Source organism: Podarcis liolepis (assembly GCF_965112155.1).
Source record: "Podarcis liolepis genome assembly, chromosome: 14".
In the NCBI taxonomy this organism is placed as follows: Eukaryota; Metazoa; Chordata; class Lepidosauria; order Squamata; family Lacertidae; genus Podarcis; species Podarcis liolepis.
In genome coordinates, this window is record NC_139569.1 from 28641475 (window position 1) to 28658810 (window position 17336).

General features: G+C 49.5%; 1 protein-coding gene across 1 annotated transcript in view; it reads right to left on the reverse strand.

Annotated features, from left to right (window-relative positions):
- The window catches only part of SMAD6 (SMAD family member 6), a 56319-nt gene extending 46149 nt beyond the window's left edge, over nucleotides 1–10170 (reverse strand). Inside the window, exon 1 of the mRNA XM_083475146.1 lies at nucleotides 8301–10170. Coding sequence (XP_083331272.1) covers nucleotides 8301–9132 — 832 coding nt within the window. The 5' untranslated portion in view covers nucleotides 9133–10170. The remainder of the gene's footprint in view (nucleotides 1–8300) is intronic.
- Nucleotides 10171–17336: the final 7166 nt, after the last annotated feature.

Below are 17336 nucleotides of genomic sequence, written 5' to 3' on the forward strand. Positions count from 1 at the left end.
ACACGGTATTCCGTGTTCCAGTGATATTCGAGAGAGAATATTCGAGAGAAAGAAATTCCATCACTCCCTGTAGGAAAGATCCAAAGTGAATGGGGATTGCAAAACAAAGAGAATTAAGGAAATTAAGGAAAGTTGACTTGCCAAAAAAAGGGGGGAGATTCCCCGCTCCCCTTGCAGCAACGCAGAACAGAATTAAGAGAGAGAAAAGCGCACACAGAGAGAGAGAGAGACTCCTGTCTTGTTCCTGTCAACCAAAGAACAAGATCTAGGATCCTTTTCCAAGTCAAGTTTCTTAGACAATTTAATTTCTACGTGAACTGAATTCTATAGTTAGGGCAACAGAAAATTCAGGTTCGTAGAGCTGGTTTTTCCTTCTCTTAAGGAGTTTCAACAGGAAGGCAGGTTTTGCTGCTTTTTAAAAAAATGGAAAAACCCCAACTTGCAATAATAATAAAAAACACCAGAAGTTAGGAAAAGGGGCACTGCAGCTTTAAGAGAGGCAGTCAGATAAATTGCCAGTCAGGCTGGCGCCAGCAAAATGCAAACTGCATATTATCACCACTTCTTCACCTAAATAGCAAGAGGGGGGAACCTGCTAAGGAAAAGAAGGGAGGGAGGGGGGAAGGAAGGGGGTGCTTTTTAAGAACAACTTGAAACTGATCTCGGTTGAAAGGGGATAATGCCAGGCCAAAAGAAAAAGAGACTTGTGTGTTTGTGCGTTTCTCTTTAACTCCCATTTTCTTTTGCCTGAAGAAAACCAGTGATTTTCTATACATCCCCTCCAAAAAGGTTAAGTCTCCTTCGGCATTGCCGAAAGGGCAGTAATTTTGTGGATACGGTTACTACCACCAAAAACAAAAAATGCAAAAACAGGCAAGGCAAAATTTGCCTTTCTAAAGAGAAGGAGCCTGCGATGAGAGTTCAGCACACTTCTTTGTGTGATGGCTCTTACTCCTGTGCAAATTTACTTAGGGCTGTCTTGGGAAAACAAGCCCAAAGCCTGCTCAGCCTTTTCTTCCCACAGAGTTTTGCTTAATTTAACACGTGTTCGCAGAAGCCCCTTTGGGAATCGAACTCAAACAAAGTGGATCTATATTTTTTTTAAATGCCACCAAGCTGTTTGTTTGCTTTTGCTGGTCTTGATTTCTACATTTCCAGCGCCTGCTGTCAGAGCAGAAGAATGAGATAAGGGAGAATCTTGGATCTCCTCCTTCCAAAATGCTTTGGTGAACGCTAACTATTCCTCTGATGGAAGCAGAAATGGATGGTGGCGTTTGTGTGTGAATTTGGTCCAATGGCAACAGAAGAGGGGAAAGGATCCTGGATGTTAAAAACAACAACAACACTGTACTTCAAAACATCTGGGGGGGGACACCAGGTTGTAAAAGGCGCCATCCCGCCAAACTTTGTCTAACACGGCCCTTTTCAAAAACACACAGTAAGAATGCACAGAAGATGGTGTTTAGGGATGAAGGGAGAAATCTCATTTGCACTACTCTGTATTAAGTTACAGGGAGTAGAAGGGCTGCCTACTCTTACTTCACCCTCCTGGCATCCTATAGACCCCATGGCCACAGGGAGTGAAGGGGGCCAGCCAAGGGAAGCCAGCCTCTCTTTCCCCCCCAACCCCACCTCAAATTGCAGCCCCTGATGCAAAATGTTAACCCCTTGCTGCCTGGAGCACACCATCCATTGACGTGCTCTGCTGGGATCAACAGGTGTTGCTGGTTTTAAGCAGTGGGGAAATCTGCACTCTCTTGATGCCTCAAGACTTCCACTAAAGGAAGCTGGGAGAACTGTGCAAAGGTGAGGGGGACCGCAGCCAGCTTCATCTGGGACACCCAGGAACCCACCCTGGGGTGCAGGTAAAAATATGGGCATAGGAAACTGTCTCAAACCAGTCAGACCACTGATCCGTCTAGCTCAGTTCTTAACCTGAGGTACCACTTTAGCTAATGGGGCCTCCCGCTGCCGCCGCGCGATTTCTGTTCTCATCCTGAAGCAAAGTTCTTAACCCAAAGTACTATTTCTGGGTTAGCAGAGTCTGTAACCTGAAGCGTCTGTAACCCGAGGTACCACTATACTGTCTACTCTGACTGGCAGGGAATTACCAGGGTTACAAATATGGGCCTTACCCAGTCCTACCTGGAGATAGCGAGGACTGAGCCTGCTAAGCTAGTGTTCAGCCACTAAGGTACAGACAGCCCACCTCACAGCCCCTGAAGCAGAAGAATGGGTTACTGTCTTGAAGGAAATTAATACCATGTTTTGTCTAGCTGATTGTCCAGATTTTCTATGACTATTATTACAGTGGTGCCTCGCAAGACGAAAAGAATCCGTTCTGTGATTCTCTTCGTCTAGCGGTTTTTTCGTCTTGCGAAGCAAGCCCATTGACGGATTGGCGCTATTAGCGGCTTATCTGCTGATCGGATCAGCTGATAAGCGGCTTAGCGGCTTAGAAAAAGGGGGGGAAGGGGGGAAAAACCCCGCAGGAACTCGCAAGGCTTTGTCGTCTTGCGAAGCAAGCCCATAGGAAATTCGTTTTGCGAAGCACCTCCAAAACGGAAAACCCTTTCGTCTAGCGGGTTTTCTGTCTTGCGAGGCATTCGTCTTGCGGGGCACCACTGTACACTGACATCCCATTCTTCCTCCAAGGAGCTCACGTAATATACATGGTTCTCGCAGTCGTCCTCACAACAACCCTACGAGGTAGGTTACACTGAAAGATAGGGACTGGCCCAAGGTCACCCAGTGAGCTTCACAGGCAAAAGGGAATGTGAACCCTGGTCTCCCAGGGTCCTATTCCAACACTCCACTTGCACTCATTCTGGATTAGTGGCAAAAGGGTTCCCACACCTGGGGCTTCATGGTTCCCACACAAGCACAGAAAAGGCGCAGAATTTGGGTCTGGATGCAGAATTCAGCACCCATGTTTCTGGTCCTGAACACTCTGAAAATAATAACCATAAACACTCAGCACGAAGATTCTCTGGAGCTCCATCCATTCCCATGTTATAATCCTCACGACAACCCTGTACGGTAGGCCTCCATTTGCATTTTACAGTTCTGAGGCTGGCAAGAGAAGAACTTGCTTTAGGCCAGGTGCAGAATTCATAGCAGGAGGGATCTGAATGAAGACTGGACTCATCGGTTACACTAGCTTGAAAGTTTGTAGAGGACCATACCCGGGAAATGTCTGCAGCCAGATGGGCGGCTGAACAGGATTCCCGTCAGCTGTTTGGCACAGCATCTGCTTTGCATGCGGAAGGTTGCAGGTTCAATCCCCAACAGCATCTCCAGTTAGGACTGGGAGAGAACCCTTCCTTAAACCCTGGAGAGCCATTGCTACCAATCCGTGCAGACAATATAGAGCTTGGTGGACTAATGCGTCTGATAGCTTCCCTATGTCGGGTCACAATTCCTTGTTTAGAGCCAAGCAATGACTGGAGCGTTGATCGGGGTGACAGTGATCTGGAGAGGGGAGGAAAACACCCCGGTTCCCCCAGGTCAAATATCACTGTGACCAACATTACTGTGACCAACATCACCTCTTGTCGCACAGGGAAGGGTCCAGGAGAGCCCTGGACAACCATGAAGAAGTAGGCAAGCTTCGATTTTCACCATACATTTTTTGAGCTATTCTTACCCCTTGTGAAATAAACTTTGTCCCAGTTTTTGCAAGAAGGAGGTGAGGAGGTAGACCTGAATTGCACCACTTTAGAGTGGAGGTTTGCCCTACAAAATGGTCCTTGCGTTTGGTTTACATGCAGAAGGTCCTAGGTTCAATCTCTCTAGGTAGGGCCAGAAATGTCCCTAACCTGAACCATGAAAAGCTGCTGCCAGTCAGTGTAGACAATACTGAACTAGATGGACCAATGGCCTGACCCAGTATAAGGCAGAAATTTTCTTTGTTCCTTAACAAAAAAACAGACTCCCTGGAGATACAAAGGAAGCCAAGACGAGAACTCTTTCCCCTAACTTCTCCCCTAACATCTCGGGCTTTTTTGTGGGCAAGGAAATTTTTTTTCAATCATGCAAGCCCCACCCTGCAATCTGAGGAGGGACAACTCTTACCAAGCTCATCAGCTGCTTGTGAGAACTAAGTCTCCCTTGCAACCGGATAACCAATGCCGATTTCATTCGTCACTTTGAATACGGCCACTGAGCGGCAAGATATGCATTTCATACACGAAATAACTATAAGCAACATATAAAGTTTAAACTCAGCAAACAGGTTTCCAGTGCAGCCTTTGATCCAGGGAGATGATGCAGCTTTCTAAGTGGGCCAAGAATCAGGTGTCCTGTGCGTGCGCATGTGAATGGGCGACCCAGGGACTTTTTCATCTACTCAGATACAAGGCTTCACACGAAATCTGCCAGAGTCAGCAAATCCAAAGCAAAGATGCATGAATCAGAGAAGTCAAGGGATGCACATGCATGTGTGAAACAGCCCTCGCTCGGACAATGCTTGACATCAGTCTTCAGCAAACCCTTGAGGCAGACAGAGCACAGAACAAACACTACACTAGGGTGTTATTCAATAAAGGCCTGTGTTTTAGTACGGCATTACCACCTGCAGTCCAACACACCTGGTTTTAGACATGCGTAAAGTAAAGCAAAGCAGTATTTTAATTTAAGAAAACAAGAATGTGCCATATGTGTGTCCGTGTGTGTATAATACTATATAAGAGATCCCTGTGTATATAAATAGACCCTGAGTGCTTTCCCTAATTTAAGCTACGATCTATTCCAAAAGAGGGAGGAATTGAAATATGAGCAAAGGTGCTCTGTTGCCAGTTTTGCTTTGCTCCAGGGCTTTTTGGCTGGTAAACCTTAAAGCATCTCTGCATTTATATATATATTTTTGAAAGCCGCAGCTAGCATGGCCAATGGTCAAGGCTGGTGGGAGTTGTAGTTGAAAACATCTGGACCATTGAGCCCAACCCACTTCCCTCCTTGGTACTCATAACAGGAGGAACCAACCACAATCCCTGGCTTTAGTGTGATGGCAGAACTTGGGACCATGGTTTGTTGTACCCCAAGCAAACCATAATGATAAACCAAAGTTTGTTCTTGCCATACCAGTCATGGTTTACTTAAGCTAAACAAACTATGATCCCTGTGGACTAGATGGGCTATTCACCTGATCCAGCAGGATCTTCATATGTTCTTACAGTTCAGATGTAGCTTCAGGAATCATGCTTTGTTTCCTTCCAACATGAATGGGGAGGATCAGAACGGGCACCATGTTCTTGTGTAAACCAAGGTTTCCAGCTAAACATGATGTGTCACCTTGGCCACTATCTTCAGCTGGCCTTTTCCCCTAGTAACGTGTTTGGCATCAATGAAGTGCATTGTCCTCCTATATTCTCAAGGAGCGTCTCCACCCCCATTGTTCAGCCCGGACACTGAGGTCCAGCGCCAAGGGCCTTCTGGCGGTTCCCTCCCTCTGAGAAGTGAGGTTACAGAGAACCAGGCAGAGGGCCTTTTTGGTAGTGGCGCCTGCCCTGTGCAACGCCCTCCCAGCAGATGTCAAGGCAATAAACAACTATTTTACTCTTAAAAGACAACTTAGGGAAGTTTTTAATGTCTGATGCTCTATTGTTTTTAATATTCGGTTGGAAGCTGCCCAGAGTGGCTGGGGAAACCCAGCCAGATGGGTGGGGTATAAATAAATTATTATTATTATTATTATTATTATTATTATTATTATTATGCTGGCCACCAACATGGATGGCTTTAAGAGAGGATTAGACAAATTCATGGAGTTTGAGGCTATTAGTGAATGTCAAAGGCAGTTTGCCTCTGTATGCCACTTGCTGGAATCACAGATGGGGAGAATGCTGTTGTGGGATTTCCATAGGTATCTGGTTGGCCACTGTGAGAGCAGGATGCTATGGTAGATGGGCTATACTTATGTTTTTATCTCTCACTCTCAAAAGTTGGGATACAGGCCTGGGCACAGCAAGACGTCTCTGGCTTAAATTCGTCATGAACTATGTTGGACCAAAAATACTTTAACCAGTGCGCTTTCCACACTGCGCCTGTCAAAATTGCACAACAGCCCTGTCAACACTGAAAAGGAAAATCAGTTCAACTTCCAAGGGCCAAGCACCAAACATCAACAGATCTGGGCCACACAGAACCTGCAAGCTGCTCTGCTCTGGTAGTAAATAGCCATTTGCCACAGGTGGTGCAATAAATAAGGACCACTTCAGACAAGCATGTGCATCACTTGGTTTCTCAACACTGGATCACCCTCAGCTGGAATACTGGAAGCTGAAGATGCCCACTGACTTCTGCAAGCCTCTGGCGACATTTTACAGTTCTCTTGGTGGCCCCTGGAACTGTGATGGTGCATCCACACATGCAGGCTATTTTATCTGATGCCTGCAGTTTCTAAGTGAACCAGGTCTTGATGAGTGGCAGTGGGATGTGTCCACCAACTTGGTATGGGAAGCCCTGGGTCTGAGGGGAACAGGAAGCTCCTGGGATGCTTCCTTCACGGATGCAGGCCTCCGCTGGGTGCTGAAGTTTTCAAGTGCAGAACCTGCACATGTGAATCAGCCCTAGGGTGGCAAAGCGGAGAGGTCTCTGGTTCCATGCATTGTGTGAACCATCACCATTCCAAACTTATCATCCCCAAAGTGGCCTGCAACTTGAACTGCTCATGTGGTGGACAAAATAAGTTCAGATCAACATTCCTAGCTTAAGAAGGAAATGGCTAGAAGTTGTTAACCATAAACAGAGAGGTACTGTGTGGCTCTAGGCGTCCTGGAGGTCACACCCTATGACTTCAACACGATGCACCAGAATCCCAGAATCCGTTCTGCACATGCTCAGATATGCAGGGAAGGGCTGAAGCTCAGTGATAAAGTATCTGCTTTGCACGCAGGTCCCATGTTTAATCTCCAGGCAGGGCAGGGAAAAAGACTCCGGCCTGAAATCATGGAGAACCACTGCCAGCCAGTGTAGACAGTAGGGAGCTAGAGGAACCAGTTTGCGATGTTCCTTCCTATGCTGCTACGATTAGCTACATATACAAGATTATCGCTAGACATGGCACTTTGCAGAGTTTCTCACACACACAAATTCAGGTCCTTGCCCCAAGGAGGTTCCCATCATGTCACATGTGCCAAGCCTGAGATCTGGCACTGAAAACTTGTTTTCAAAGCAGGCTGAGCGCCTCTCAAATAAACAGGGCGAGAAAGAGATACAAAGGCACCAGAATTCTGCAGCACCTTCCAAGACTAACAAAGATTGTTGTGCACCAACTTCCACAGGACAGTCGTTACATCTGGCAGTTTGAGCCGGCAGCCGTCGTCATGCCCTCCAAATGCTGTCAGACCCAAACTCCAATCATCCCTGACCCTGAAAACTGGCCATGCTGGCTGGGAGTTGTAGTTCAACAACCATAGCCGTATGAAAGGGCAGTAGCTCAGGGGTAGAGCACCTGTTTTGCATGCAGAAGGTTCCAGGCCCAATCCCTTGCATCTCCAGGAAGCCAGGTGTTGTTGGACAACAGCTCTCATCATCCCTGGCCAATGGAACTGATGGGAGTTGTAGTACACCAGCATCTGGAGGGGACCACATGGGCTACACTGAGGCAGATGGACACAGGTCTAACTCAGAAGAAGGGAGCTTCCTATGTACATCTGAAGGGCATCAAATTGGCTATCCGTACCAAACTCCATCTGCCCACCTTTGAGATGCCTCCTATGGCAAACTATTCTGGAAGTTGCTTATGCCACTCCAGGCAAACTTTTACACTTGCAAAAACATCATTCCCTCTTGGTTCAGACCAAAGATTCATCTGACCTAGAGATGGGGAACCGCTGGTCTTGCAGACACTGTTCAACTACAGATCCTGTGATCCATGGGAGCAGGGAACCCAACAGCGTCTAAGGGCCACAGGTCCCCCATCTCTGATCTAGGCCAGCATTATGGATCCCATAATGCAGCAATCCCCTTGATTTTAGCCACACAGGTGATAAGATTCTCCCCATGTCGTTTGCCCCCAGCAACTGAATTCAGAAATACAGTGGCTCTATCTATGGTGCTCCTATTCAGCCACCATGGTCAAAGGAGATCCAAGTGAGAGAATTTTCACCAAGATGCCTGGGCATGTTGATTTTCAACACTGAATACTTCAAATGGGAGGGGGTGTAACTGTGGGTCCTTTATGAAGATGCACCTTCCCCAATACTCCAGTCCCCCTCCCTGTACTGCCTCAGGACATCCCAGCTGCCCAGCCCTCCCACGCCCCAGGTGGCGCCGAGGCAATCGACGGTGCTACTAACCTGGCCCGCACAGCCTGCTGAAGTGATAGGGGTTGCAGCACACCGTGGGGCCGTCGGGGAGGCCGAAGCTGCCGCACTCGCACAGGGGCTTCAGCTCGGCCGGGTGCTGGAGGTCCGGCCAGCGGAAGAGCTTCCCCAGCAGGAGGTGCGGAGGAGCCGCCTGACCGCCCAGGCGCACCTCGGCGCGGGAGACAAGGACACAGTCACTGGGCATCCCGCCGCGGGACTCGACGGCTTCGAGGAGACTGTCGAGGGAGCGCTCCTTGAGGCGCTTCAGGAGTGAGTACGTGACGGCCTTGAGCTCCTGCTCCAGCAGAGAGAGCCTGGAGCGCCCTTCCCGGGCTGGCAGCTCCCGGGGCCGGGGCGAGACGGCGTCAGCGTCGGCGTCCCTCTCCTTGAAGAGGCAGCAGGTGACGGTCATGCCGTCGCTCTCCTGCGCCCACCACGGGCTGTCCCTTTCGAGGCCGCCGTCGGAGCCGCCATCCTCGGCGTCCTCCAGCGCTGCTGCTGCTGCTACGGCCGCTGCCTCCTCTTCCACCTCGGGGGGCGCCGGAGGGTCGCCCTCGCCGTGCGCCATGGACCTCTCCAAAGCGCACGGCTCCTCGACGGCGCCTCCGCCGGTCACCGCTCGCCTGCCGCTCGCAGGGGGCTTCTCCGGGCTCCTGCCGTCGCTGCCCCCTCGCTCATGGCTCTTCCTGAGGCTGCCGGTGCTACTGCCGGTGGAGCCGCCGCCACCACCATCTCCTCCTCCTCCTCCGACGCCTTCTCTGTCGGGGAGGACCCGGCTTCTCCAAAGTCGCCGCACAAGCCCTGCCCGTTTGGACCTGAACATACGCTTCGCCCGGCCGCGGAGCTGCTGGCCTTTCCTGGCTCCGGGTCAGATCCTCCCAAACGAGGGCCGCATGAAGGAGACCCAGCAACGACGGCAGCGGCGCCGGCGCCCGGAGCAACCGCGGGGGCTCCTCGCCCGCCCGGCCCAGCCACTCGCCCAGAAGCGCCGGCCGGGCAGCCACATGGGGGAAGGAGGCAGCAATAGCATAGAGCGGAGCCCCGCAGGCCGGCGTCCTGGCGAGCGGGGGATCCGCCGCAGCCCGCCCCCTCGGCCCTACATGGAGCCCCGAGAGCCAGGAGGGGACGGGGAAGGCTTGCCGGCCCCCCTCCTTGCGAGGGAGTCCTTCCACGAACAAGCGCGCAAGCAAACAAAGCAACAAAACTCCCCCAGGCTTTTTCCTTTTCGCCCTGGCAAACCCTCGACGCCGCGGTCCTTCCTTTGCGTCTGGCTGGGGCGCCTTTTAAAAAGTTGCCCCGACGCCTTCCCAAGTTAGACGCTGGCCGCCCCCCGGGGCAAGGAGCAGGCTGGCGGCGCCGCGCATGGCTTGGCTCGGTACTCAAGATCCCAGCCCGAGAGAAACGCGGCGGCGGCGGCAGGAGAGGCAGCACTGCAGCAGGCGCATGAGAAGAAGCGCCGTCGCCGCCGCCGCCGCTCGGGGAGAAAAGGCGCCCCAAATCCTCCTCGGCGGTCCGGAGCAGCCTCAGCAAATCCACGCCAAGCGAAGCCCTGGGTGCTTGCAGAAGGGCCGGCGAGGCTCCTGGGGGCAGAGGCGTCCACCCAGGCTAGAGCCCCCCGACTTCACTCCTCCTCCTTCTTCCGCCCCCCGGGCTTGGGGGGCCGCCGAGATCTGCCTCCCGAGCAGCGGAGACCCTCGTCGCCTCTCCCTCCCTCTCTCTGTCCCCCCCACTTCTTCCCTCTCTCTTTTTTGTTCTTCTAAAACACACACGCAGGGCCCCCTAGGAGAGCGCTGGAGTCATTGGCTCCCTCCCATCATGTGCCAGTCTAGACACTTTGGCGGCGCGGAGCTGCACTGATGGTTGCGCAAACAAGGTTTCAAGTTTCTTAACTCTTAAAGGAAAACGCCTCCCGGTTCTCGCTCGCCTCTCCTGGCTTCTGGCTCCCCCTTCGCTCTCTCCCTCCGCGCTTCTGGTTTTGGGGCACCCTCTTGGCCCCCACCCCTAAAATAATAATTAAGGGAAGGGAAGGAGCTTCTGTGAGGAAGACGATTCGCAAAAGAACTAATAATAACAACAACAATAATAAAAAGGCTGGGAAATGGGAGCGAATTATAATAAGTTCTCCTGTCTGCTGTGTGCAAATGGCCAAAGTGTTTATTTGTTTATTGGAGGCATTTTTTATCCCCCCTCCTCCAAGGAGCTCCAGGTGGTGTCCACGGGTCTCCCCGTCCTCATTTAATCCCACAACAACCCTGTGAGGTAGGTTAGTGGGCCAAGAGGCAGTGATTCTAAGAATGTCCTCTTTCATATTGATAATAATATTGATAATAATAATAATATTAATGAACTGGCTGAGCAAGTCTTCATTGAGCTCCTGCATTTGAAGCTCTATAGAATGTTCATCCTTTTTCAATAAATCCCATGGTGATGAATGAGACCTAGTCCCAAGTAAGCATGCAAAATTAATAACCGCAGTGGGAGTTAACTTCTGGGCAGACCTGCCTGAGATCAGGCTACAAGTGCACTAAGTGGGTGTCTACTGGGGTGGGGAACCTGCTCCCATCAGTCCCTTCTGGACTTTTGTTCTGCTCTTGCTCTCAAGTGCAGTATGTCAGTTGTGGCAACTCAATCCCCTGTCTGACTGAGGCTTAACTTTCAGTGGCTCCCAGTATAAATGTTATATTTTGCACCCCCTTGGTTCAGTTCCTTTTGTGCAGGAAATGCCCACACTGCCCTAATTCCGGCACTGGTGGGAGTTGTAGTTCAGAAAGATCTGGAAGGCTGCAAGTTCTACATCCTTGGGACACAGCCTTCAAGGCTGCCCAAAACATCAAAGCTGCATGGCAGGTTCTGGGAAACATATACCTTGGGAAGATAGTGTGCATATTTGCAAGGGATGCTGGGGTATAGCTTCCAAATTGTATTTTCCTGCATGGGATCCCAGCCACTGCGCACTGCAAGGCAGGGACCCTGGCACATACCTCTTGGGTTGGAAACTCCACTGGCGCCCCCAAGCAGCATCACCTTGTGATGTAGGCAGCTGTTCCTCCCATTTTAACACAGGGGGAAACTGAAGCCGAAAATTCGCATCTCACATAGGTTTGGCTGGGACGTTGAGGCTGCAGTGGGGAAACTTTTTACCCATTGGTTACCTGCAGTTTAGGGCAAATTTCTACACTACACTTGATCTTAGCAAAAAGGCCGAGTAGCAAGTTTCATTCGTAAGGAAAGTGCTTGGACATAAAATGCCTGCTTGCAAATTGTTTGGGTGCAAACAGTTCAGAAGGAATCTGAATCCCCATTGCAGAAGTGGATGCAACCACAGGCTCACCTTTAATTATTTAGCGAAAGTCCAAGAAGAGCAGGGGATAAAGCTAAACATGGCTGCCACATTTGGAATCACCATTTGCTTTAAAAGAACAGAAGGGCTGAAGCTCAGAGATAGAGCATATGCCTTGCATACAGAAGATCTCCCCTTTTACTCCCCAGCATCTTGAGGTATGGCTGGGAGAAACCCCTGCCTGAAACCCTGAAGAGGCGAGCTGCTGCCAGTCAGTGTAGACAATACTGAGCTAGATGGACCAATGGCCTGACTCAGTATTAGGCCGCTTGCTGTGTTTGCTAGCTGATAAAGACTATGGAAGGGCATTTCTGCCCTCCAAGAATCACACCCTCAATTCAACTCCCTAGATCTCCCTGGGACACACACATCACAACACCACACCCCTTGTTTTGCAAAGACTCATCTGCACACCCCAAACTGCCCTGCAGCAGTGTACAGTGGCTGCAGCTCTCCCTGTGCTTCATCTCATTAATGCAGGGTTGCTGTATGTTTTTTAATAGCAGCACCCACAACATATCATTTCAAAGATTGCATTTTGGTTTTTTTTAAAAAAATAGTCTGCTCACGAGGCCCATCTTCATAAAAAAGTGAGGCCCTGGACTGCATAAAATGAGAAGCTATCACCAATGTCCTGTAACACAAAGTGTAAGTACTGTACAGAAATAATCTCAAAATGCAATTTTGGGGGTTTGGATGGCTTCAGAAAGGAGTTGGTTTCTTTTTGTTTTTGAAGCTGTTACCTTGTTTGGATGTAAACTCTCCCAAGCCCAACCCTGCTTGACTCTGGACACAGGACAGAAGTGTCTGCCGCATTGTTGGGGCTAAATAATGCTGGACAGTGCTCATAATATGCAACAGGGCTTGGTATTTCCAAGATTATCTGATATGCACAGAATAGTCTTATCAAACGCATTGGGGATATTTGCTATATAAACACACATACATTACTTTCTGTTTGTTGTGTCCTCCTTAGATTATTATATAAAATAATAAAATTGTTATTGTATAAATTTCTCAAATGCCAAAGAAATTGTGGGTTTGCAGGAGACCCATGCATTGTACTTTCAGAGGTAGTGAGGACCAGATGGGTTTCCAGGAGAATCCTCATGCCTTGCTTGTGAAATTTGGAGAGCTATTCAATTAGTTGCTGGGTATGTGGACTTTTTATCTTATTCATTCTTTCCTCCATCATATCTTGCAAAGTTGTTCTACAATTGCGCGTGTATGGAAGAGAGAGAAAGGATGAGGTCTTGAAATCTCTGGATGGGCTGACACTTCTCCCCCCTCCTGCTCCCTACCTTCTCATACCAGGGTAGCCAACTGACCATGATGACCACAAATACCTGCTCCTGTCAGCTGGCTCTGCAGAAAGCAGGCAGTGAAGCCTTTCACAGTATTAAGATAAACTGTTCTTTTAAGGCACAGGAACAGAACCCAGCAAAACATATTTGGCAACGCCATTCAGCATCAGCAATTACCCTAAGCAAGTGAAGATATTTCCTGGCTTGTCTATAAGCGTGCTGGGAATCGCTTCGCCTGCTTTATTTATCCCGCCGCCCCCCGCCCCGCCCGGCTGCTGTTCAAGACAGAGGAGCAGGGCCAAGGCAGGCAAGTTGGCAACCCCCTGCTTTAAAAGGGTAGGCTTTGGAAAGACGTTCTCCTCCGGCGCGCCAAGGGTTAAAGCGCCTCTCCTCCGCCGGAGTCAGAGAGGCTGGGCCACGCCTCCGGGATGTATTAACTTGTTCAGGGTGGCAAAAGTTCAGGCTCCGAAAGCCCTGGTTGGCCTTTGGCAGAGGGACACCCCGCCTCCGCAGCGCGTCCATTGGCTCGGCTGGCCGGGGGGGTCTCCGCCTCCTCCAGATCACAGATTGTCCCTGAATGAAATAAATTCCGTTGCTCTCATTGGCTGCTCGCCGCAATATTTATGCAACATTCCTTTCTCTCCCTGTCGGCCGCTGTTTTGAATGAAGTGGCTGCGCAGGCAGCCGAGGCAGCGCCGCTCTGCGCGGCTCAGCTTTTGCCTGCGTGGGGCTTACTCCCAAGTAAAGCGACCCGAGCAGCGATGCGACCCGAGCCTCCGTGCACGTTTACGCTGCAGGAGAAGAGGCGTTTTGAGAAAGGCCATAGCTCAGCGGTAGAGCAGTTGCCTTGCATGAAATCCTGCCAGTCCGTGCAAACAATACTGAGCTAGATAGGCCCTTGGTCAGACAGTATAAGTTAATTTCCGTGCATAGGATCAAACCCCTGTTCCATGCCCTTCAGGCAGAGTTCCTGACAGATGAGCCAATTCCTGACAGATGAGCCCTACCTTTAAAAAAAATATCTGATGATTCCTACACCCTAATATAAAAACTATTTCTTTGTGGGTGGGGATGGCACATCTCAAAGCGTTGTTGATCATGGATTGGGAGATGTGTCTCGACCAGCAACTCATTCAGAGACATTGTGGGAAGTTGCCTCTTCTGAGGTTGAGTGATTCTGTTGCAACCCTGCAATGGGAGCAGTTGGATAATTCAATCCCATGGTAGAATGATTTCCCCCACCCCAAATGTGGACTGAAGCAAGCAAGGCTAGAGTAGGGAATGATGGAGAGAGGCTGGAGACAGCCTCCTCTGTGTTTGGCTGCTTTGGATTTTCATTAATTTCATTAATCAAGGTATAACCTTCACGGTATGAGAGAGCACTGGAGATTTAGGGTGAATTAGTACCATTTATGTTTTTTGACAGATACGCAAACAAAGCATAAAGGTAAAGGGACCCCTGACCATTAGGTCCAGTCGTGGGCGACTCGGGTTGCGGCGCTCATCTTGCTTTATTGGCCAAGGGAGCTGGCGTACAGCTTCCGGGTCATGTGGCCAGCATGACTAAGCCGCTTCTGGTGAACCAGAGCAGTGCACGGAAACATCATTTACCTTCCCGCCAGAGCGGTACCTATTTATCTACTTGTACTTTGAGGTGCTTTCGAACTGCTAGGTTGGCAGGAGCAGGGACTGAGCAACGGGAGCTCACCCCATCATGGGGATTCGAACCGCCGACCTTCTGATCGGCAAGTCCTAGGCTCTGTGGTTTAACCCACAGCGCCACCCGCGTCCCTAAATAAAGCATAGTACAAAGAAATAAGCACTGGCAGCAGGTAGCACAACCAGTGATCCTGTCTCAGTTTTCCAGAAAGTCACTTTTCTACACACGCACCCAGTGCTTCCCCCCCCCTAAAAAAAATGTTTAGGGGTACTCTCACTTTGACTTAAGAAAACCACCATTTTATAGTTCGAATCGGGGAAAATAAATACAGTAAATGGACAAAGTACATAGATTCACAAAATGTTTAGGGGTATGCGTCACCCCCAGAAAAAAAGCACTGCATGTAATTCAGTGTTGCACACCAGTTTTACTCTTTACAAAGATCTATGTCCACCTCTGTAAACTTAAACTGCAAAACTGTTTCCTATCCCACTAACTGGAGGGTCTAAACTTCCTAAGCTCTGACGGGACAGTGCTTTCCAAAGGCTGGAAAGCGATTCTCAGCTATCAAGATACATCACAGTTCTTTTGTTAAAATATGAAATCGGTTGCCCATTCAGATTAATTAGACAGCCAAAACCCAAACCACCGATTTACATTTCAACCGCCCTCTGTTTAAAACTGGTTCCAGATGAGCTTTTATGTGGAGAACTACAGCTATGTAAATGTATGATAAATACCAGTGATACATTGAATTACTAAACTGCAATTTAGTAATCTATTGTAATGACTATGCAGGGATAATCAACATGGTGCATTCCGGAAGGGTTTGGACTACAATTCCCATCACCCCGACCATTGGCCATGATGGCTAGGGCTGATGGGAGTTGTAGTCTACAACATCTGGATGGCTATCCCTGGGCTACAGCTTTTGTCTATGTGAGATGGGCAAGTTCTGCAATACCATCTCTGCTCGCTAGGAGGTAGATGAGCAGCTCATCCTCATACAATGTTTTTGAGGAATCCTCGAAATGTGTTTTAAAACCTTTGATACAAATGTCTTTTTCTAAACAACAACAACAACCAACCCAAACTAAATTTGATACTTAAAGCCATCAAGGCTTGCATAAAATATAAGCAATTTGTTCCACACAAGCAACATGGAAATCAAACACTTGATTTTTGCCCCCCTCAGTTGTGTAACATTTTGTACTATTGATTATAAGATTCTATCAGACACTTGAGCAACAGACATTGACAGTTTCCTTTGCAAGACTTCCCTCAAAAACCAGAAAGACAAGCTAGTGTCACGGAAGTAGAAATAGCTTGCCTAATTTTAAAAAATAATAATGTTATATTGATAACTTGACATATTTCCTGGCAGCACTTTAAAGACTCGTGGGCTGATTTTCTTTCATTTTTAAAATCAAACTTGAGACACACACATAGGAAGAAGGCATGCCAGAACTAGCTATCCACATAAAATTGGTTTGTTAAGTTAAATTTATATCCTACCCTTCCTCCCAAAGGAGCAGCAAACATCAAATTATTAAAATCAAATGCCTGGGTAAAGTGGAATACCGGGGAGGGCATTCCACAAACAGAACCACCACCAAGAAGGCCCTGTGTATGGTACAGTGGTTAGAGTGTTATACTAGGATCTGGGAGACCAGGGTTCAAATCCCCACTCAGCCATGAAGCTCACTGGGTGTCCTTGGGCTAGTTGCTGCCTCTTAGCCAAACCCACCCCACAGGGTTGTTATGGGGATTAAATGAGCGGGAGAACCATAGAGACCACCTGAAGCTCCTTGGAGAAAGAGGTGCGATATAAATGCAATAAATCATAGAATTGTGGAATTGGAAGGGACCCTGAGGATCATCCAGTCCAGCCCCCTGCAATATGCAGCTGTCCTAAACAGGGATTGAACCTTCAACCTTGGCGTTATCAGCACTACGCTCTAACCAATCGCAGTCAAAAGCAGCAGTCAGAGGGACCCCACCCATCAGGGCCTCCCCTGCTGTTTGTAGGGCGTGAGATATGGTTTGGGGAGTGAATAAATGTATCTGACCCAAAAGGGATCTAAAATCATAACTGGTGTGATCAGTGATGCTGAGCATCACAGACGATCAGCTGTGGTGACTGAAAACACTTCCTCACACTTCCCAGGTGGCAGGAGGTTCCAAGGGCTGCCTTTCTGTTTTGTGCAGAAACAGTGCTATGTAGAGGGGCCACAGCCCAGTGGTAGAGCATCTGTCTTGCATGCAGAAGGCTCCAGGCTCAGTCTCTGGCATCTGCAGGGAGAACTGCAAATGCACCCTGCCTGACACCCTGGAGAGCCACTGCCGGTTATTGTAGACCATGGGTCGGCAAACGAAGGCCTGGGCGCCAGATCTAGCCCAATTGCCTTCTGGATCCGGCCCGTGGATGGTCCGGGAATCGCCGCGTAGATTGGCATGGGGATTCTGATCATTTGGGCTCCCTCACACACACCGCCGCGGCGGCACCTCCCTCCCTCCTCCTGGATTCTCCCTGCCATGCCTAGAGGAGGAAGGGGGCTGGGCTTTGTTGAGCCATGGTTGGCTGAGCGCCATTTTAAGCAGCCCCTCTCCAGAGCCAGTCCTTTTGCACCACTCATCTTCCCTCCGCCGCCACCAACCCCTGCCACTCACAAGGCACAGGTAAGCATTCACCGGAGCTTTTCCGGTGCTGTGGAGAAGGGAGG